Source organism: Podarcis muralis, chromosome 9 (assembly GCF_964188315.1).
Source record: "Podarcis muralis chromosome 9, rPodMur119.hap1.1, whole genome shotgun sequence".
Lineage (NCBI taxonomy): Eukaryota > Metazoa > Chordata > Lepidosauria > Squamata > Lacertidae > Podarcis > Podarcis muralis.
Window position 1 is genome coordinate 11,180,536 of NC_135663.1, and position 22,356 is coordinate 11,202,891.

General features: G+C 42.9%; 1 protein-coding gene across 4 annotated transcripts in view; it reads right to left on the reverse strand.

Moving 5' to 3' along the window:
* Positions 1 to 242: 242 nt before the first annotated feature.
* The window catches only part of CNOT6L (CCR4-NOT transcription complex subunit 6 like), a 39,399-nt gene continuing 17,285 nt past the window's right edge, over positions 243 to 22,356 (reverse strand). For 3 of the 4 annotated variants that reach the window (XM_028743913.2, XM_028743915.2, XM_028743909.2), the window contains exons 2-12: positions 15,507 to 15,628; positions 14,182 to 14,368; positions 13,043 to 13,128; positions 12,308 to 12,397; positions 10,805 to 10,873; positions 9,098 to 9,255; positions 8,384 to 8,538; positions 7,991 to 8,142; positions 6,557 to 6,784; positions 4,958 to 5,160; positions 243 to 3,827 (exon numbers count right to left, since the gene is read on the reverse strand). In XM_028743913.2, the coding sequence (XP_028599746.1) occupies positions 3,615 to 3,827; positions 4,958 to 5,160; positions 6,557 to 6,784; positions 7,991 to 8,142; positions 8,384 to 8,538; positions 9,098 to 9,255; positions 10,805 to 10,873; positions 12,308 to 12,397; positions 13,043 to 13,128; positions 14,182 to 14,368; positions 15,507 to 15,618 (1,653 nt within the window). In that variant the 5' untranslated portion in view covers positions 15,619 to 15,628 and the 3' untranslated portion in view covers positions 243 to 3,614. Of the gene's footprint in view, positions 3,828 to 4,957; positions 5,161 to 6,556; positions 6,785 to 7,990; positions 8,143 to 8,383; positions 8,539 to 9,097; positions 9,256 to 10,804; positions 10,874 to 12,307; positions 12,398 to 13,042; positions 13,129 to 14,181; positions 14,369 to 15,506; positions 15,629 to 22,356 lie in introns of those variants that run through there. The other variant, XM_028743914.2, reaches the window with a different exon arrangement.

Genomic DNA, 22,356 nt, shown 5'->3' on the forward strand with positions numbered 1-22,356 from the left:
AAACGTAAGATTACATTCACTGTTCCACCTACTTTTTGCCTCTGGATCCACCCAGCATTGGTATGTGGCCCCAGAAGAAAATTCAGCCCTTGTTCTGAACAAATATTTCCAGTCCCTGCTTTTAAACCAACACTTTGGTATGTGGAAAACTTTAAGGCACAAAGTCCTTCCAGCAACGGAAACCTCCTCCTGGCGCTTCTATGGCCAACGAAACAACAACTGCTTAAAGAAAAGAATTGTGCAACATTTCAAACAGGTGGTTGTTTTTTTTTAAAGACGCAGAGAAAAACCAAGATAGTTACACAGGTTAAGATACAAGTCAGCTTTGAAGCAGAGGAAAGCCATCTCAACCCCCGACTGCATCGGCTAATTACAACTAAACAAAAAGAGGAACTTAAACTGTTTGCAATGTTTCCCAATATTTTTATTTTATTCCCCACCCCCAACCTCCCAACAGCATTACAAAAGATTGGTGGGTTTTTATTAATAATAATAATAATTATTTAATAAACCGGCTCCTCTGCAGTTCATATACAATCACAGGCGATATTTTTTTTTAAAACTCCATTTTATACAAACATCTCAAAAAAAATAGTTGGGAGTGAAGTATGGTAGGAAATATTGCTCACATTGCTAGTTAACATGCACATATGAAAAGGAGGGAAATGGTTAGTGCATACCTCCCAAGTGAAGATACAGCAGATGACTTGGAACACATTCCAGGAGGGAAGTCTTTTGCGCAAGCCCCACTGAAATGAACAGGGAGTTGGGCAGCTCTTGCACATTTCAGTGGGGCTGGAGCAGGAGGACTTCCCAGCGGATTGGGTCCTTACAAAAATAAAAATAAAAAGAACTGAAAAGGCTATTGTCCACCAAATTAAGTTTTTCATGCTATTCTACTTTCCAGTACTATATTTTATTTGAGTTATCAATTCATATATACACGGCCGTGTAAGTAACACTTTTGAGGTATATAAGAAGAGATACCTGCACCAATATTGGGGAGGGGGAAACGTTCTCTCTGAAAAGGAGATAACTTTGTCGTGCTTTGTAAGCTGTTCTACACATTGGATGGAGCTACATGTTGTAAGAAACACAGGACGGCTGTCAAAAAGGAAAAAAAAGGAGCAGCTCAGTGTCAAATCCCTTCCATATCCAATACAATCTACCTTCTTTGCTGCTGCCAAGATGTCTGGTGTCTCCCCATTGCCACTGGGGGGAGGGAACCAATGATGTGATGTGAAAGGTTGGCAAGTACACAGAGGGAAAATTCGACCCAAGGCTGCCCTTTTGAGCGGCCGCCGCCCTGCATTTGTTGCCTAATGTAGTTCCATCCTGAAAGTTTCACATAAATACAACCAATTCCAATCGCTGAGGAACTGTCGGCTGTAGGCACTTCCAAGAGCAAATTGTGGTTGTCGCCAAAGCAACTCCTTCCTCTACACCCCATAGTCATGCACAAAAATGAGGCAGCATTTCCTTCTTTAGCCTGATTCCAAATTTCCTTTGCCATTCTAGCAAAGTGAGTGTGGGCAGGTGGGAAGAAATTAACTTAAGGTATATGTTTTGTGCAGCAAACCGATTCAACTGTTTTGCTTTTGTTTTTTAATTCTTCCTTTTTAAGTGTATGAATGAGACAGATATAAGCTCTTTAAAAATTTTCATTCACATAATGGAAAAAAATTCTCATTTATTAAAAATATCACATTTTGAGACTAGAAACAGTAAAGTGCATGAAAAGTTTAAAATAGAAGCTCAAGGAATCGTATATAGCAGCAAAGAAGCAGAATACAGAAAAACTTAAAGGAACACAGACACAACCTTTCCTTGTCGACTGGACTTTTTGCTGTTTGAAAGGCAGAGTCAGGCTCCATCTGTTCAAGGGGCTTTGCTGAAGCAACGTCTGTTCATTCTAACAGGCTGTATGCATAAAACCTTGCACAAGCTCCACCGAAATGAACGGAGGCTGCTTGACAGCTCCTCTGAGCAAACTGCAGCCACGGCTTTCTGAAGAGATGGCATGTATGGTTGTTCTGCTCTTTCAAGGCAAAAAGCTTTTTATTATTATTATTAATGGCCACCAGGAAGAATGTGGGGGAAGGAAAGCAGAAGAAAAGTTTCCAAGTACATCTTAAAGGGAGCAATTAACTGTTGGGAATGAACCAGCAGCTTAAAAAAAAACCTTGATAGAAAACAAAAGCAGTTAAAAGCATGGGATGACTATTTGGCGACTAGGTCAGGAAGATGAATCTGAGGACTGATGATGGCCAACACTTTCTCACCTTCACGTGGGAAACGGGCACCCAGGAAAGCCAGCTCTCACGCCCAGAGGAGGCAGGTGCAAGATGGCTTTCGGAGGCATTTCCTCATCTGCTCTTCTCAGCTGAGTAATCCTAAAAGTTTTCTGGGGGAAGGGGAGGACGATGGAAAAGGTACAACAAAAAAGGGACCAGTGGATTGGGTTGAAACTCATTTTCACTTTGTGAAAATCAAACCCAGGAATCCTAGCCGCAGATTTTTAATGGAGGACCCCGCACCTGCCTCCTGGAAACTGCTGACAATCCCAAATTCTCCTCCAGTTAATGCAGTGTCTGTTCCCCAAAGCGGTCTGTTGAATTGCCAGTGTTGCTCTGCTGGTTACTGTCAAACCGATCCCATCCATTATGCTGGCATCCTTCATAATTTTTTGCAAGGGAGATGATTCTCTTTTGGTAAGAATCCGCAGTTATAAGCCAGTAGTTGGGCCTTATGATGGCACCTGGAGCTTCCCCATTGTCAGCTAGGCTTGTTCCTTGTATAGCAATACACAGAGCTCACTGGAGTCAGAGATCTATAGGTTGCACACAAGCCCAATTTGTTTTCATGGGCTTGGACAGGATGCGAACTCCTACTGATCAGAAATGAAGATTACAACAAACAAGTGGACCCTGGTATATGCAATTAGATGCTCCCAGGCAAATTCTCCACTGGAACAGCACAATGTATTTTTTTCCTGTGGCAGGAAGTCTTGCATCTTGTACCACCTTTGGCTTTCTAAATTAACTTAACATTTCAGTAGAGATAAGAGAGCAGTCTGTGCTGCAAATAATTTACAACGGCAAGTGCTATCTCCAGTTACCAAACCTTTCCCAACAGGACCGAAACATCAAATAGACCTACTCTATTTCAGGATGCTGTTTTAAAATAAAATAAAATATGAGAGTGGGCTGGGGGAAGAGAGGTATGGCTCATTTTGCTAAGATGTGAAAGAAAGCATACGCAAACCCCGCTGTCTGACGTCGTTTTACAAAGGCAGCTTCCCAATGAAACAAACAAGAGCCCGCCAGCTTAAAATGTGTGGGTTTTATATATATATATGCATACCTTAAAAGCAAAAACCTGGAAAAAGGGAACAAACAAAAACTTTGGTTCCAGCCCTAGTGCCAAATGGTACCAATATGCACCGGGGGGGGAAAAGTGCAAAATTGTATCATCAACACATATAATGAGAGGAGCTTGAAGCAGCAGCTTTTAAAAGGTCAGCCATACTTCACTCCTACATACTTTGATTTACAACTGTACAGGTCCATAAACAAACAAACGGGTCCCAGCCCTCAAAAGGGGCAGGGGCCCCACTACCGCCTGCTGGCCAAGTGGATGCCATTGACAGGAGGCAGGAACAGAGGATGGAGCTCCAGCTGCGTCAACAGTGAGAAGTGGTCTGAAGGGATGTGAGGGTGGGGGCACCCGGTGATGTTGTTCTCAACCAGCCACTGAGGGTCCAAAGGCCCCAGGACACCAAGCACGTTCATGTGAGTGTTGGAATAAAAAATGTAGTCAATCACACCCTGCAGAAGGGAGGGAGGAAAAGTCAATTCAGAACGGGATCCTATGAACAAATCAAGCCACCAAGAACCTTCTATGCTGCCTGTTTTGTTCCAATGCAATCCCTGCACCACCTGTTGCACTCCTAGGTAGTAAGAGATGTTGGGAGCGTCTCAACTGAAGCCCAGGGAGAAATGCAATGTTGCTTAGAAGCTGGCTAGGGGGGGACCTGGAACTTGCTGCAGCTCCACCAATCCTATAAACAGCAAAGGTGGTTGCAACATGTTAATAAAAGCAGGAGGAGATGCTTACAGGAAAACATGCAGTGGGCACAGCCTTGGAAGCTGCAGCCAGGACTGGGCTCCCCAATTCAAAGTGTTGGTGCTGACCTTTAAAGCCCTAAACGGCCTCGGTCCTGTATACCTGAAGGAACGTCTCCACCTCCATCGTTCTGCCCGGACACTGAGGTCCAGCGCCGAGGGCCTTTTGGTGGTTCCCTCGCTGCGAGAAGCCAAGTTACAGGGAACCAGGCAGAGGGCCTTCTCGGTAGTGGCGCCCTCCCTGTGGAACGCCCTCCCACCAGATGTCAAAGAGAAAAATAACTACCAAACTTTAAGAAGACATCTGAAGGCAGCCCTGTTTAGGGAAGCTTTTAATGTTTAATAGGTTATTGTATTTTAGTGTTTTGCTGGAAGCTGCCCAGAGTGGCTGGGGAAACCCAGACAGGGTATAAATAATAATAAATAATAAATAATAATAATAATAATAATAATAATAATAATAATAATAATTGCTGCTGCTGCTGCTGCCACCAGTCTATGCTAAGAAGTCTATGCTAAGAAGCACCAGCCTGCCTTTCATGTACAGGAGAATCGGAGCCAAGGATCAGAACCTAAATCTTGCATCTACTTCTTCATACAGAAATGGCATGAAGCAGGGTGATCCTGCAACAACCACAGGGATTGTGGCAGGCAGATTGCAACAGTGGCCATTCATCTGTGCACTTCAACGCATCTGCAACTGAATCACGGTCTAAGCTGCAACTACCCATAGGTTTAAATGTGTTTGGTTTGAATCACAGTAAATATAATCATCTGTCGTTCCAGTACCCAGCTGATATATTCCTAGTTGCTTCTGCCACAGCTCTACTTACTTTGAAATCAAAGGTGTAATTGGTATAAGGCATCAAGTTGTTTTCGTAAGCGCTCTTCAGCTGGAAGCCGTGAGTGATTCTTCCTTCAGGAGCCCCGTTCTTCCCATTGCCACTGAAGTTCATGAGACACTCATTGTAACGCAGCTCCTTGAAATCTTTATGGTTGTCAGCTACTATTCCATTGCTTAAGTATTCCACGACACCTGTTTGCAAAACAAAACAGTCAATCTGTTGCTGCCGGATGCTAATGCTGAATTGTGCCACCTGTTTTCCTGTAGCTTAACATGAACTCAGTTCTGGAGCTCTATGCACACCAACAGCAGCCAGGGAATTATTAACGCTGCAAATGTTTTCATGACCAGGAGGGAAGAATTATCACCCAAGTAGCTATATAACCACCTGCTTGAAATAAGAAATAAGCTACTTAGCAGTTAGAGAAATACCACCAGTAGTTGGTTAAGGCTGACAGCATTTGTAATTAGAAGGGAACTGATTATTTATCTAATAAATGTGATGGTGGTTCTTGTAATTTATCAATCATCTGGTTATAAATAGCAGTTTCCCTGGGCAAACAACACTGGTTTAACAGAGGGTTTGCACTTGTTCACCTTACCAACCCCCAAATCTACCCTATTACCTCCTCTCCTCATTTTAGAATGCAAGACAACAATTCAGCAATTCACATTAAAATTTCCCCTTGAGACACAAGACATTGAAAAAGATCATTTTCCACTAGGTGTAACGTTGGTGGAAAGTTGATACAAGATAGTATTGACTTTCAATACCATGTCCCTCCCCCCACCCTCGACAGCATACAAATCGATATGGTTAATCTGATCCAGTAACATCCCCCTCACCACACACAAACAAGACACACTTGCAGCCCACCGACTGCAACTAGCCATGCCTTGGGCCCTCTGGTCTCTTGTTCCACCAACAAAAATAAAATACATGTTTTAAGTGATGCTAACACAAAAGCTTTAAAGGTAAAGGGACCCCTGACCATTAGGTCCAGTCGCGGACGACTCTGGGGTTGTGGCACTCATCTTGCTTTAATGGCCGAGGGAGTCGGAGTACAGCTTCCAGGTCATGTGGCCAGCATGACTAAACCGCTTCTGGCGAACCAGAGCAGCGCACGGAAACGCCATTTACCTTCCCACCGGAGCGGTACATATTTATCTACTTGCACTTTGACGTGCTTTCGAACTGCTAGCTTGGCAGGAGCTGGGACAGAGCAACGGGAGCTCACCCCATTGCAGGGATTCGAACCACCGACATTCTGATCGGCAAGTCCTAGGCTCTGTGGTTTAACCCACAGCACCACCTGCGTCCCACACAAAAGCTTTACTCATATACTATATAAAAGAATGGAATTTTACTGTCTCCCCTTTTCCTGCCCTCTTTCCCCCCTCAATTCCATATTGCCTGTAACAGTAATGTCTCACTCTGAATGTGACCGACTTGAAGGATTCTATGACTTGAAAACGGAGACTCTGCATGTACTACTGTTACCAAATAAAACCTTTTAATAAATACATTTTTAATAAAAAAGGTAAGTCTTAACTTTGAAGTAAAAGCAAAACTGCTATTTCTAAATACCTGAATCCGGCAGTGAGTTGAGATCTGCACACAGCACCAGAGGGATGGAATTCTTATCTGTTATTGGGCTTCCAGGCCGGCTAGAGGCTTTCTCAAGGATACTTTTCAGTTCCGAGACAAACATCATTGTCTGGACAAGTTTTACATCTGAATATTCAGGGTCCCAATGCATGTGGGCGTTTGCTATAATAAGCAGCTGGTTGTCCACGGTATGGAGAGGCTTCATACCTAAAGGCAATGAATTCTAAGTTAATTCAACTCCTTCCATGATACAGAAACAAACTGAAAAGCATTTAATTACATGCAAAGGAAATGTTCTTCACTGTGCAGATACTGCTGGACTTGTGGCCTGGGAGGATTTATGTGAACAATAGAGCACCTCCCCTTGGCCAGAGTATCTGTATTTGTCTCAATTTCTGTGACAGTGGTGGCCTGGTAGAAATTATGAAAGAAATTAAGGCAGTTGAGGGTACACTATGCACATGGTTGTGCCAATTCAGACCAAATAGTACTGTGTACTAGTCATGCGGCACACCTAGTGGCATCCATGCAGAGTTCCAGAGAGAATCGTGTTAGGAGAAACAAAATGCTATGAAAAATGAGGTCAGATTGAAGAAAGAAGGAACACATTCTTCCTGAGTGGCCGCTCTAGCATGAGCTATGTGCTTTGGAGTGGCAAAGGCCACAGCTGCACGGACAAACTCACACACTGCATGCAGGAAATACAGACACACCCCACAAAACACTTACGCATGATGTCAGCAAATAATTAAATAATTCAAATCAAATCCGGAAATGGCACGAGAGACAGCTGGAGAGTCCTTGCGGTTTGCAAGGAGACCCTCCCCGGAGTTTGAAGAGGAAATCCGGGAAGGAGCCCTGAAGAGACCAGAGGCACAGCAGGGCTTTGTTTACGCTGCTCCGCCTCCCTGCCTAACAGCTGATGTGTGGAGTGGAGTAGCGCAGCAGTAGCAGTATGGATTGAAGAGAGAGTTGGCCAAGAGAGTGTTTAAGGGGTGCTGAGAAGGTGCTCCCCACTTTACGCAATTTCACTTATGAAGGGCCGGAATGTAGCCCTTGCGCAAGTGGGGGGGCCGCCTATACCAGGTTCAAGCTCTAACGTATCCTGTAGAAAGGATCACTGATGGGAAAGACCCCTGACTGAGCACTACCACAAGTCATAGCAGCCAGAACAACACTGGGTAGACCAATGGTCATACTCAATTTAAGACAGCATTTTTGTTCATAGGGATGAACGGATCTGTTTCAGAAGTTGCTTCAGCAAAGCAGTCCACTGAGCTGGTACTGTTTTGTCTCCACTTAATTTGTACTATAAAGTGGCATTATTTCTATACAGGAAAGTTTCACTTATTTAAACATTAGTACGCCTTATGAAGTCTCTCCCCCTTCGTGTTGAAAATGCCTGACACCCACCTGTCCCAAACAGTTCCTTATGCACCTCTAACACGACAGCAACGCCAATGTTGTCCTTTGTCATCACTCGATTCAACATAGCTTCTGATCCTTCGGAGTTCGCCATTGCCACTTGGTTGAATTCTACCGTGTGCTTCTGCACCAATGTGAACCTGAAACATGTAAAACATACCCAAGAACTCAGTCAACAGATATAAAAACGCACAAAGGTAAAGGGGGGGAAAAAAGACTACTAGAAAGCCAGGATATAAAACTTCTCCCTCTCAATTTTTAAATACAAAGGTCAATTTCATGTCCACATTAAAGCAACAACAGACGCTGCTTTGCAAACTATCAAACACAACTGAGATACGGAAATGAAACAACGAAGTCAAATCAGCGAAAGTCTCTTACTTTTCCGTTTTGAAGAATACTGCACAACCATCCACATGCTTTCGCTCCTGCTCAGACATGATTTTGGCACGTGACTTTGGAGAAAAAAATCCATCATATCCACGCTCTTTTAATGCTGGCAGAAAGAGGGTGAAGTATTGCTCAGTTTCTACTTCCTGAAAAGGAACATCACACAGTGGGTAAGTGTGTCTGGCTGTTAACCAGAAGGCTGGTGGTTTGAATCCATCCAGGGATGGCTATGGGCAGGATTCTTGCATTGTAGGGAATTGGACTAAATGACCATTGGGTCCCTTCCAACTCTGGGATTCTATGATTGTTAACATTGAAGAAAACTGTGCTGAGAAATGTAGGCTGTCTCATTTTTGCCTGTTTCAGGGAGGGTTACATTGGCATGGGAAGGACTGAGCAGTCACATTCACAAGTCATCATAAGCCACGGTTGCCAAGTTATTATGCTTTATTTAGAATGAACAATGGACAAAGGGCCCTGCAAAAAGTATTTGGCCAATGGCAATCTTTGGTTATTTTCACATCTTAACATGTTTTTAAGATACTTTTTAAAAAATTTAAGCTGTAAGACTACAGAAGAAAACATGAAGAAGTACTTTGAAGAAATGCCCTTGACTTTCTATCAACATTTTAAGAAGAGAATACGGGAACCCTATTCCTACAATTTCCTGATGAAAATCAAAGGGCTATATTCTGTTATCATTACCTGAAGACTAATGATATCTGCATCCCAGTTCACAATTTCTTCCATGATTCCCTTTTTTCTGTATTCCCAATTTAATGCCCATGATGGGCAGTAGCCATAGAGCTGTCGGGTGGCGTATTTATCACACAACACATTATAACACATCACTGTAAAAGAAGCTGGAAGGAGAGAAAGTAAATATTTGGTGAAGAGAACGTTGAGGTACCACACACTTTTGACATAAGTTATCACCCCTTAGAACAAGGAGTTTCAGTGGAATTAAGTAGGTATCTCTGACTTAAAGGTCAGTTTTGCAAAAGCTTCCAGAATTCCTCTAATTTTTACATTGCAATTCTTTTATTTGTATTTTAAATGTTGTATTTTATTTTTGTGAGCCACCCAGAGAACTAAGTTGTTGTGTGGCCAACATAAAGACTGTAATTAAATCATAAGATTAAGAAAAAGAAACTTCTTTCAGATGCCAAGTACTAGTTTAAGAAGCTAGAGTTCATTAACCTCTATTTTAACTACATGGCTAACTGCTTTGCATAGGTGGAACTATCTGCATAAATAAACTTATACAGTACATTGCAGAGATGATCTAGCATACTTTTCAGGTTTACATATTTTTGCACATTACCTCAGCCAGAACAGATAACATAAAAGGCTATTAGGTTTTTCTTAAATGAGATAAAGCTGCAGCTCGTTGCAAATTAAATTATTCAAGTAGCTAAGAACCTCAGGTGAAAACTTAGATTCAACAGACAGATTCATACATTATGAATTGGCCCTTTCACCTTTAACAGCTCATATGAGCAGTATACCAGAGGATGACCATACTGATATTTCTGTTAAAAGGACTTTTCACTTTCTTAGCACTCCTCACAAAGTAGCCACACATTCTTCCAAGTGAACCCTGCTCTGATATTTCACTGATCACATGTGCAGAGCAAGTTTGAACAGATTCGTAGCACACAAACTGGTCCTCTCTCTACAGTTATTGCTCAGTTATACTGACAGTAACTTCAGCACCAGCCCATTTGCCAATCTCTTAATGGTGATCACATGCTCCTGCCCCATAGCTTCTCCACTGAGATTAAGACTTATGTTGGTACTGGCCCTATCCACAGCAAACTCTAATGAAGCCTCTTGAAGCAGGATCTGGTAACCAGCTGGGGGAAGGAGCACATTTTCCTCATTCTCTTAACTGGATAACAAGGGGGAAGGAGACATTTTCCTCATTCTCTTAACTGGATAACGAGATTGCAAGCCTCACTTCTGCACATGGTCTTATGATGGCCATGGAGAAAAATGTTCCAATGACCCTTTCTGGGAGCAGATTTTGAGTAGTTAAAAAAAGGACTAATAAATATGTGGATTTGTATCATGTTACAAGCCATATGATACTACTGCAGACAGTTCAACCCCTGCCCCTTGGCTTCACCTACTGCAGCAGCACAAAACTGGGGTCTTTCTGGGGTTCCAGTAACTGAGTTCTCCTTGCCTTCTGCTGCCTTCAGACCTTCAAGGAACTTCCTGTTTCTGTCCCAGGCAGCTGCTTGGTTACACAAATAAAGCAGGCGGAGAACTCTCTTTTGTGGGCTGTGAGGTTTCTTCAATCATCATCAAGGATGAATAAAACTTGACAAATGAGGAGTGCAGCTGTACAAAAAGATATCTCCTTGCTTATCTTTAATTTACAGGAAGAAGAGAAAGTCACATAATTACCGGAGGGCAGAATTTGGTCTCGCTCTTTCAAAGTAATCCATGGCCTTGGAGGCAGCTGCTCCGGATGAACTGAAATATTGAGAAAGTAAACATTAATGAGCGCTAGAAAGCCCAGTATCCCTCAAGAACTTGCAGTAGTCACACTCCATATTGTAGGACAGAAGTTCAGAAAAGAAAGCATTTAACTGCAAGCTGAAAGTGAGATATGGGTAGAGAAAATGTTTAGATGGTGCAGGTTTCTCGTACTTTTAGATATAGGTGGGCCCTGAACAGCACTGCTTTGTCTTCTAAGTAGCCTTCAGTTTCCATTTCACTTTTATCGTCACTGAGATTTCCAATGGTAGTACCAATTTTATTTGGGAACAATTATGCCTGATTTCATTCACCTTCTCTCTCACTCACTCAAACATGCACACAGGAACCTAAAGGAACAGCCACATTTTGGTGTGATCACTTTGTTGGATCAACTAAAGCCTGTGTAACATATACCCTAGTGGCATAGTTGCCACCCCAAACTGCTTCAAAAGTGCTGGGGGGAAATGTATGAATAGTTTATTATTTTGCCCATAAGGCTGAACGATCACAAACCATTATCAGCAACTGCAAAAGAGGTTCAACAGGCATGCAACATTCCATGTGATGGGAATTAGTTACAGGGCAAACAATTCATACCAGCAGCCTGCTGAGCCCTTCCATATTGAAGGGTTTTTCCAGTGACAATCATCCCATGCAGGCTTGATTAAAAGATAGAGCATGGTTTCCACTAGGCTCTTCAATCCAGAACAACTGAGATTAGCTGAAGCCAGATCCAGAAAGCTGTTTTGAGTATGGAAGACCTGGTGTACACACATAAGTTTCCCAGCTACAAATGGTCTCTTTTAAAAAGGAATTATCGATATATACAGGCCAGTTCCTCCACTGAATGAATGGGACCCCTCACTAAGTAAGAGATGAATCCCTGATCTGGGAATAGCTACTACGTGGACCTTTGAACTCAAGATTCTTGATGAGCTGGCACTCAACATCATTGGGCAGGTGGTTAGGTATAAAGTTAGACAGATAGAGCCAGCTCCCAATATTACATCCCCCTGCAGTGTAACCGAGAAACAAGACCCAAGACAGAGATATACAGGCGGGAGTAGGATCAGGCTTGATTTTGAATGGTTGGGATCACTGGGGAAAGGGAACAGGGGTTTAGCTTCTATCCTAATGGTATCAAGTGCATGCCTTTACTTTAGCCCACATAACCAAATGCCCACCATGTTTTGTTACAGTAAAGTATACTGCATTTGTGGCAGTTTTGTCATAATAGGCAAAGGCAATCCTCCCAATTAGCATTGCGTAGTGTACTGAAAGGGGCACACTGTGTTGGGAATGCATAGCACACCCACTGCACCCATCTAGGAGTGCCTGCAATATGAAAACTCCCCCTCTACACAAATGCCATCTGTCATATAAGACGAGCCTTTTGCTGCTATCAAAGTGAAGGCAAACACTTCTTACCTGCTAGATTGTCAAGCATGTAGTTCAGTAACTTCCGTGTTCCATCTGAGTCCTGGTACAGGCTGAGAATATCTTGTGATAAAGGATTGCCTGGAATAAAAGTGAGACATTGAACATCAGTTAGAGCCCAACTTCTCATTCTGTCAGAGGGGAGGACGGTAGTTTTGAAAGGGGTGTCCAAAAGCAGAATCTGAATTCCAGAGGAGTGAAAGAGTGGTCAGAGTGTCAGGCTTCAAGTTACAAGAAAGGAGATTCTGATTAAACATTAGGAAGAGCCTTCTGACAGTAAAAGCTGTTTGAAAGTGGAACAGGCTCCCTCCGGAGGTGTTGACTCTCCTTGAGTGGAGATTTTTAAACAGAGATTGGATGGCCTTCTGCTATGGATGTTTTAGTTGAGATTTCGGTATTGCAGGATTAAAAGTGGGGTCCCTTCCAACTCTAGTCTATGATTCTAAGGGCTTCGTCTGGTCTGGATACAGCAGGAAGACAGAAAGACAAAAGGCACAGCAAAAACCCAAAAGGACAATTCAGGACTTCTCCTAAAGCTTTTTCATGAATAAATAGATAACAAACAAAATAGTAGGCTAAGACCCCCTTTACCTACACTTTGCACAAGGTTTTGTCCTCCAACCCTACAGGTTTCTTTGGTGAGAAGACAGATCAAGGAATTGATAAAGGAAAGAAAGGATAGAGAACAAGGAATCATGGACATGTATGGTTTAATATTTCAGTTACCTTTCAAACCTAGTGTTTGCAGCTGGAATAGCCGTCCAAGTTCATAAGGCAAAACTCGTAACAAATTGTTGTTTAAAAGCAATTCCCTAAAGACAGAAGAAACACATTAGCAGGGTCAATTTTAAAAGAATTCACATATTGTATGTTCTGTTTATCTTGCAAAATGCCAACTTTTGTTTTGATATTCCTTTGAGTGGCTCCGTTGCTGAAGGGGAAATATGTGTGCATTAATACACACATTAATGGCCACAAATAAAATAGCTCTACAGTGGTTAAGTGTCTGCAGTTTGGTGTTCTGCAACAGCCCGCCCAGCCAGGTGCCCTCCACAGGCTTTGAACTATAGCCCCCAACCATCACCTCTGAGGGAAGTTGATGTTCACAACTTCTGGGGGCACTGAGTTGGAGAAGGCTGGGGGGGGGGACCCAACTTCCAACTCTGACTTGTTTTCACACTGGAAGGATGAATCAGAAGTTGGAAGGAAGTCAACAACCCCTGAAAAAATGCTAAATCCCTACCCAAGCCTATCATTCATCCTTGGATAAGGACCAAAAAAGCAGAAGATGACGTACAAGGATTGGTAATTACTGTCCATTGCTTTTCAGGGGAAAACTCCATCTCCCTTTTTGCACAGTAACAGCAAGTTAATCATTTTGGCACAAAATCCCAAAGGAAGACCTTCTCTATACAATGAACCATTAACATTATCAAGTTTGTGAGCAAATATGGAGGTGAAGATTGGCGTCATTATGAAAGGTAGCCTAATGACATAACTACATGTTAGGAGAAATGTGAGGGTGCTGCTGCTTCGTTCTCTTCTCTCCCCCTGTAATGTGTAGTAAAAATGTAACACCGTCATCCTGGCATTGCCCATTTCCTCACCCCCATCCATCATCATTGGCATCATGTGGGCAAGGCACAATATGAGCCACCAGAACTTGAGTATCATACCATGTAGCGCCACCCAAAATGGTTCAAAAAGAAGGCAGTCAAAATAAGTTCTGAAACCTCAAGTACAGAAGCTGTGTACATCAACAGCCAAGTTAAACTGCAACATCAATTTAACAGCTGGACCAAAGCTAAAGTTGCAGCCTAAAACCTTTCTGTAATTATTTTCTAAGAGGCAGTGAAACTCCTCACCTGAGAGATACCATGTTTCCTAGTTCTGCTGGTAAACTTCTGAGTTTGTTGGATGAGAGGTCCAAGTAAACCAGATTATGAAGCTTGGCAATATCAGGTGGAATGCGAGTCAGATAGTTGTCATTGAGGTGGAGAGCAGTCAAGTGTGTTAGTGACCAAAGAGACGTACTTAGGCTCCGCACTCTGCCTAAAATGAAGAGCATGTGGAGAATGTTAAGCATTCAGGCAGCTGTTTCTACAAGTATACTGATAGTTTTGCAAGAAAAATGTGCTGATTTATCATCTCATGCCCACCACAAAACATAATAAAACGCAGGATATCTGCTATGACTTTTTGGCAGCTAAAAGGGGGTTTTTTTGCCAAGGGGAGGGGGAAGAAAGAGGGCTTCCCTCCAATTTGGAAGTGGGAAGGAAACAACTCTGTAGTCATGTATTTTAATTATTAATTAATTAATTAATTAATTAATTATATTTATATGCTGCTGTTCATCAAAAAAACCATTGGGTACTTTACAACATAACAGAATACAAAACTTAATATCTATTCTATACATTATAGAAATCAAAAGTTACATAAATGCAATTATAATAAAAATACATAATATGATACAGATTCTCATAACAGCAACAGCATAAAAACGAAGGAAGAGAAAATCAGATGCAGGCTATCTAAAATTGAAATAATGCACAAATATTACATTAATTTGATGATATCAGATTGGTTGAGTTCTATTATTCCCCATTAACACCCCTCACCTTCATCCCCAACTATAAACGATAACCAACAAGGGTCTAACCCAATCCCTTCTGAATTTATATTAATTAATGATTATTATTATTTAATGGAGCCATGCAACTTTAAAGTTACTTGAGCTTATTGTAGAAAATTGTACATGAAACCACTTTGAAGCCACTTTTGGAAGTAAGTGATAAATGGAAAACATGTTTTATTCAGAAATGAACATTAGATGGTCCCCCCCCCCAATTTCAGATCTGAGAGGGGGCAGAACAATAGAAACACCCATACTTCTCTGTCCAATCACCCCAGATTCATATCTCTAACTCTTACAGTGCCTTTTCTAAGGCATTTCATAAGGGATGCCCACTTGCATCTTAATAATGTGAATGGTTTCAAGTGCTCAGACTGCAGGCAAACTGAAATCAGATATCTTGAAGGCAAGATTTTCACACACTGATGAACTTGCCTCTGAGGACCTGCTGATCCATTCACAAGTTTTATCAGGCAGGTGGATAGATACCTGGCCTAAAGCCAGAGAGAACCACCTCCACCTCCCACCTGATAGGCAAATCATTTCATAACTCACCCGAGATTTCCAATTCTGCCCAATGGGACTTCTTCCCATTGGCTACCTCCTCTGCTGACATGATGGTGTAAATTCTGCGAGGATCTGGAGGATCATATTTTTCCTTTGGCATCCCTATTAGTCTGAAAGAGAAACCACATGATTACCACATTGTGCTACCAATATTTTTCTTATCATTAAATGGCCCACCAGACTGAGAGAGAACCCTAGTGTATAACATGTAAGACAGAAGCCTTGTCTGTTACAAGCATCCCTCCCAGTGAGTAATGAACTAGATATGATGGCAGACACTCTGCATGTTTAAACAGAACTATTCCTGTTATGTATGCAGGGCAGAACTGGGAGAAGAATACGGGGCACATACATGAGAAGCACAGAATCCTCCATCCAGTCACGTTTGCTGCTTCAAATTTCTCTCTCTCTTTAAGCACTTTCAGCTGATCTTAGCTCGGATACTAGAAATCACAACAGCTGGACAAAGACTTAAACGGCAAGTACAGGGAATGTTCAACACCCCACACTGGGATTCTGCCATCATTTCAGCAGTTAAATGTTTTAGCCACATGAGGCAGTGAAGGTAAAGGACCCCTGGATGGTTAAGTCCAGTCAAAGGCGACTATGGGGTGCGCCACTTATCTTGCTTTTCAGGCCGAGGGAGCCGGCGTTTCCCCACACACAACTTTCTGGGTCATGTGGCAAGCATGACCAAACCGCTTCTGGTGCAGTGGGACACCGTGACTTGTGTCAGAACGCATGGAAACACTGTTTACCTTCCCACCACAGTGGTACCTATTTATCTACTTACACTGGTGTGCTTTCAAACTGCTAGGTTGGCTGGGAAAGAACAATGAGAGCTCACCCCGAACTGCCAACCTTCTGATCAGCAAGCCCAAGAGGCTCAGTGGTTTAGACCACAGCGCCTGCAACTGTCATGTCTAGTTTGGCCTTTAAGCAAACGCTGGAGAAGAATTGAACTAAGCACACAAACAAGAAAACCCAAGATGAGCAACATGAATTAAAGTGATGAATGTCTCTCCCCAAAAGCTCACAATTCAATCTTTTATGGTTGATAAAATTATTTTTCTGGCCTCAGCATAATATCCCAAGAGAGATACTATTTTTGCAGCAATTTAATGATGATTCCCAGTTTCTCTTCATGAACTAAAAACAAAAATTTTCTGGAAAACTTGTAACTAGGTATTTTTTTCCTAGTCAAAGTGTGCTGTTAACAAAAGTGATCTTGATTAACTTAAAACATTCAAACCTTGGAATATATCACACAATTAATTGTTTCTTAGCCTAACGATTATAAAAAGCTAGTGAACTATGCTTTCCTTTAGAGTACTGACCCAAAATTTTGTGGACAGAGAAGTTCTTTCTTCCTGAATTCAAGTTAGTGAAGAAAAGCACAATTTGGGGGATGATGATGATGATGATGATGATGATTGACACTGTAGACTATGAGATACAAGAGTGAGTAACTTGTGTTTAGGAAATTTTGAGATGCAGGGTCTTCAACTTCATTTCATAATAGCCAGCAGGCTACACTATGGAGCAGAAGAGGGATCCTCTCCCACCCCAGATCAAGGTATTCAGTGGTCGTAAGTCTCCCTTCTATTCCACCTTCAAAGAAAGCTGTCCCTGGTCATCCAGATCTCCCACTTTATCAGTCCTGGCTTTGAACTCTAACTTGTCAGGAGAAAGGGTTGAGGACCACATTCCCTTGGGGGAGAATCTGTGCAAGACCAGATGCTGGCAGTGGGCAGGCCAGACCCCAAAGTGGCTTTTCCCTCTCTGCCACCTTCTCTCACTTTCCCAGTCTTCCTCTTCACCACCACCCAACAGGCTGCTAGGGCAGGGAAAGTTCACTCTCGTCAGAGGTGCACCGATCTCCTGCAGAAGGCTTTCACCCCCTCCTCCCTCGTTCCACCTGTTCTGACTCCCTCCACCATTCCCCACCTGGCTCTATCCACCCACATGTATTTAGGTGCAGAGCCACAGGTTGCCCACCCATAATCTGATGGGAAAGACGAAGAGAACTTGATAGCTCCAAAGCTCTATTGTAACTAACTGACTTGAAATGAACTTGTAGCTAGCTAGTCCCTGCAGTGTACAAATCTAAATCTCCAGGCAAGCCCCTAGTCACCCTTTCTGCCCTTAAAAACTGCTGGCTCTTTAAGGATAGATGGGAGTCAACAACAGCCCTTTGAATACCTCCACCTTCCACCCTGATTATAATAAATCTGTGTTCTGCAAGCTACATGTAACCAAGTATGTTTCTTTTGAAGTACGTCTAATTTCAATGGGACTAATTCCCATGCAAATATCATGATTACTGCCTTAGATCTAATAGCTGTAAATCAGAGAGAGAGAGAGAGAGAGAGAGAGAGAGAGAGAGAGAGAGAGAGAGAAATTTAGAACCAGACCTGCTGGTAGAAATTTTAATGGAAAGTTTCCATTTCACCCTGATGGACTGCTGCAAAAAATGGTGTATCTTTAAAAACAATTTTAAAAAATCCAATTAGCAAAAGATTCATGGATTATTAGTGGTTCTTTCATTGTAACTCGACGTACGCTGCTTTCTTCCAGTGAATAATGCTGTTAGTCCTAGTTCAGAGTACATGTCAGTTACTGTATGTCCACAAAAAGGTTTGAAGAACTGAATGTACAGCGATCCAGTTTGGCAGAAACATGTTGAAAAGACCTTGCATCCCACGTATGTATCTCAAGAGTTGGCATTTGTGTTTAATGGAGACAAAACAAACCTCCAGGCTATAAATTTCCAAAGGCATCCTTGGAAATACAAGTCGCCAAAAGAATTGCATTCCAGCCTGAAACACAACTGTACTTAGAACAAGCAACCATTTTCTTAAAATAGCTGTTATCGTTCTAAACACACCCATTGTGGAAAGGACTCCTGTACCCTTAACAGTGTTTGAGAAAAGGATTTTGAAAGGGCAGCATAGAGTGTTGCCACGCAAAGAGAGGAAAAGCTACAAATGGTGAAATACTCCTTTCACGGAATTATTCAAAGACACAGGAGCCCCATCTGGGACTGATTATCACAATGTTTTACACTTATTAACGTGGCTGCTTTGAGCTGTAAGTCTCTGCACAATACTCTCAGAAAAAGTGACAAGGTTTTTAAAAACAAACAGACAATCTCCACCATACTACTACTCATTCATACAGAGCGGGAGAACGATGGTGTGACAGGGGCAGGCCGCCCTGTGGCCCCTGAAGTTAGTAGCTGCAGATCTCGCATCCAAATAAAAGACTTGAGAGTAGAGGCAAGGCAGAGCCCTACCGCTGCCCCCCCCCAGCCCTCACCTTGCCTGGCCTCTGTCCGGCCCTTCCCCACCCTGAGACGGGCTTTTACTCTGCCTGGTTGCCCCTGGCCCGGCCGCGCTCACTGCCTCCCCATGGCACGCTGGCTTCCTTTCACCCAATGGAGCTGGAGAGACCCTGGATGAGGAAGGTGAGGAGCCAGCGCCTTTTCCAACCCTCTCTCTTCTTTTATTCCCCTTTTTCCTTCCTTCCTTCCTTCCTTCCTCCTTCTACATAAAAAGTCGCTGTTTTGCTTCATTGCTTTTCTTGGGCTTTTTCATTCATTATTTTGTATGCATTCCACACACACCCCAAAGAGGGGGAGGCAGCTTTCTTTCTATTTATATGTCTCTCCCCGCCTCCCATTTTTCATGCGCGAATTTTGCTGCATCCCTCCCCAGCGCCCTCCAATGGGATTCAATCCTTGGGTTCTCAAATTAAAAAGATATTGGGTAGAAAGACTAGAAGCATTTCTGTTCCCCATCCTAGAGAGCTGTTGCCATTTGGAGTTGCTGATGTGGCTGTTGATGAATAACTGCTTTATTCCATTATTACAGAGTTCCACTGCTGTGTGTTTTCTTCTAAAGCCTAATGGTTTGGTTTTATGTTAACTCACCATGAGAGAATGGGACAGTAGGGATACAAATGTTTTACAGTGCAAGCCTATGATTGTTCCAATAGTCTCAAGTAGTTTGCTCCCAGAAAAGTGGTAAGGATTGCAGCCTTAAACAAATAAACTACAGTAATACAAGAATGACAGGCTCTAGCCCCATTAGCAATCCAATTTCTGTTAGCAAGGATCCAAAAACACACAGAAAATGTTGTTTCTTCAAGTTCCGATTAAACCAGTGGTGTCCAAACTTTTTTCAAAGAGGGCCAGATTTGATGAAGTGAAGGGCCGTAAGGGCCAACCAAAGGGCCAACCCTAAACGGATTTTGGACATGCCTGAATTAGACCATGGGTCGGCAAACTAAGGTCCGCGGGCCGGATCAGGCCCAACTGCCTTCTAGATCTGGCCCACGGACGGTCTGGGGATCGCCAGCACGCATGTTCATTTCCTCTCCCTCCCTCTCCCTCACACGGTGGCGCTTTTCTCCTCAGGGATGGAGCAATCTTGTCCCACACTGGGTGCCGTCGAGTATGCTAGCCTGCCTGCCCCAGCAGGGTGGTGCTGTGAAGGGAGCATGTGACGCTGGCTGCCAGTTGCTGCTGCGTTTTCCTCCTCCTCCCTCTTCCTCAGTCCGTCTGTCCTTCCTTCTCGCGCCCCTTTTCCGCACCGCTTCCTTGCGCACTTTCTTCACCGCCACCTGCCTCTCTCCCTCCTTCATTCCTCCCATGGCGTTCAGGTGGGTAGTTGCGGTGGCCGCGGGTTGGTGGCAGGCTCTGTCTTCTCCGCGGTGCCTCTCTGGAAGAAGCAGGTGGTGGGTAAAAGCTCCAGCGATGCTCCGGTTCCCCTACCTCCATCTGTGGCTCCTCTGCCAGAGCTGCTGCTTCTGTCTTCGCCGGCCAACACAGCCTGCTACCCCACCACGGCGCCTGGCTGGCTGGAGAAGCCCAATTACAGCTATTGGGATGACAACTGGGACAGGTAAAGCAAAGCATCTTCAGGCCTCTTTGTGGCCAGGCAAAAATTGTTCACCCTCCCTAATATAGTCTGGCCCCCCACAAGGTCTGAGCAACAGTGGACCGGCCCTCTGCTGAAAAGGTTTGCTGACCCCTGGATTAGACATTTCTTTTTCTTAGGAACAACTCAAAGGATGTTTGTAATATTCTGAATTCACAGAGTCACAATCAGATTTTAAGTGCATTCCCACTGAAACTAAGTGTTAATTTTCAGAGCTGTGCAGAGGAAAGGAAAACAGAAAAGCTACAAAGCAGAAAAGCTGCCGGACTCATTGCAAAAAGGCCACGCAGCAGCCTCTAGTCCTAACACAAGCTCTGCTCAGATATAAGTATGCAAAACAAAAAAGAGGCAATGTCCTGTGAACATTCCAAAGAGAAGATATGCCTCCAGCTCCTCACACAATCAGCAGCTGCAGGCTGTTCTCAAAAACATCAATGAAGTAGGACAAAGAAAGATCCCAGGTGAAGTTCAGCTAGCCATTAAAGTTTAGCCTCTAAATCTTAACTCTAGGCTTTTAATGTTTAAAAGGTTTATTTTAAGCAGTGTAAACACTGTCAGATTCTCTAAATACAGTTTCAGAAAACTGACCAAAAAAGGTGGACTGATATTTTTGCTTTCAAGGCTTATTTATCCTGGAGAGCCAGCTAGATTGCTGTGCAAAGATATTCGTGGCAGATGACTGATGGCTTGCCAGAGGAACGCTATAAGCAGCTGTGCTGTTCCTATCTGGACACTGGTCAGCAGCTTTGATTATCTGGAGAGGGGAGTTTCCTGCCTCTAAAGAGGAAGCCAACTTTTTTCTCTGTATGCCAAATGATTTACACGATGGTATCCCCAAACATCCTTTATGAATCTACCAGACAAACACTTATAAAGAAGAGTGATCAAAGGCCAATTCACATAACTGTTTCCTCTTTACAAACTGATTTCTGCAACTGTGGGATACTTGCAGAATAAAGAAATGCATAATTTATACACCACCATATTGACACCCATGCCCCTTTTCCTGGGGCAGCTACAGAAATGTCTAGCAGCTGAGAAAACAGCAGTAGATGAAGGCCAGTTGCTTTGATCTAAGGCTAAGCAAGACCTCAGGGCAGGTGTTGGCTCTAAAATCTGTGTTAAGGAGCCATATAAATTATAACAAAATATAGCTGAGTCAAAAACACTGGCTATTGCAGACTGCCAAACTGCACTAGAGGGTAGATTTAGGATGTTATTTTCCTCTTTCATCTGACTGAATATTGGATTTTATGTTTAGCTGGTTGACTGTTGTTATTTGAACTCTAGGTTTATTTAATAAAGGTCAGCATCTTGTTAAGTCACTTAGATAATAAACATAAAAAATATTTTGCCCAACTGTTCACAAAAGATCTCAGGGTGTTTGAGACTTTGTAGAGATATGCTGTCATGGTTGTAAATGCAACTCAGAAATTTGCCATCTAAAAACTTCCACCTTAATTGAGACACAGCAATAATTTCCGTTTCCTTCTTTGCCTTATAAAAAAAGGCACAGTGTTTGCTACTAAATTAAAGGTTATACACCAAAATATAGGCAAACATCTCAATGAGAATTGTCTGAAGCCTAAGAGAAATTTACAAGGTGTTTTTCTCAGTGCCAACTGCAGAAATTATACAAAAGGGTCTTCTTCACAAATTAAAATTTTAATGCTTACACCTAGAAAGGCAGGATGTGAACATGACAAACAAGGGTTTCAGGAATTTGTGCATGATACATCGGAAAACTGGCATTGTCTCCTGTCATCTCAATACTGAATGAAAAATGTGGTTTGGTGCTGAGTAATGTCTCCAAGTAACTAAAGTTTATACCCAAACCTCAATCAGGTGGGATATGATGTTTCTGTGGATGTGGCTGAAGACAGGAGATGGCATATCCA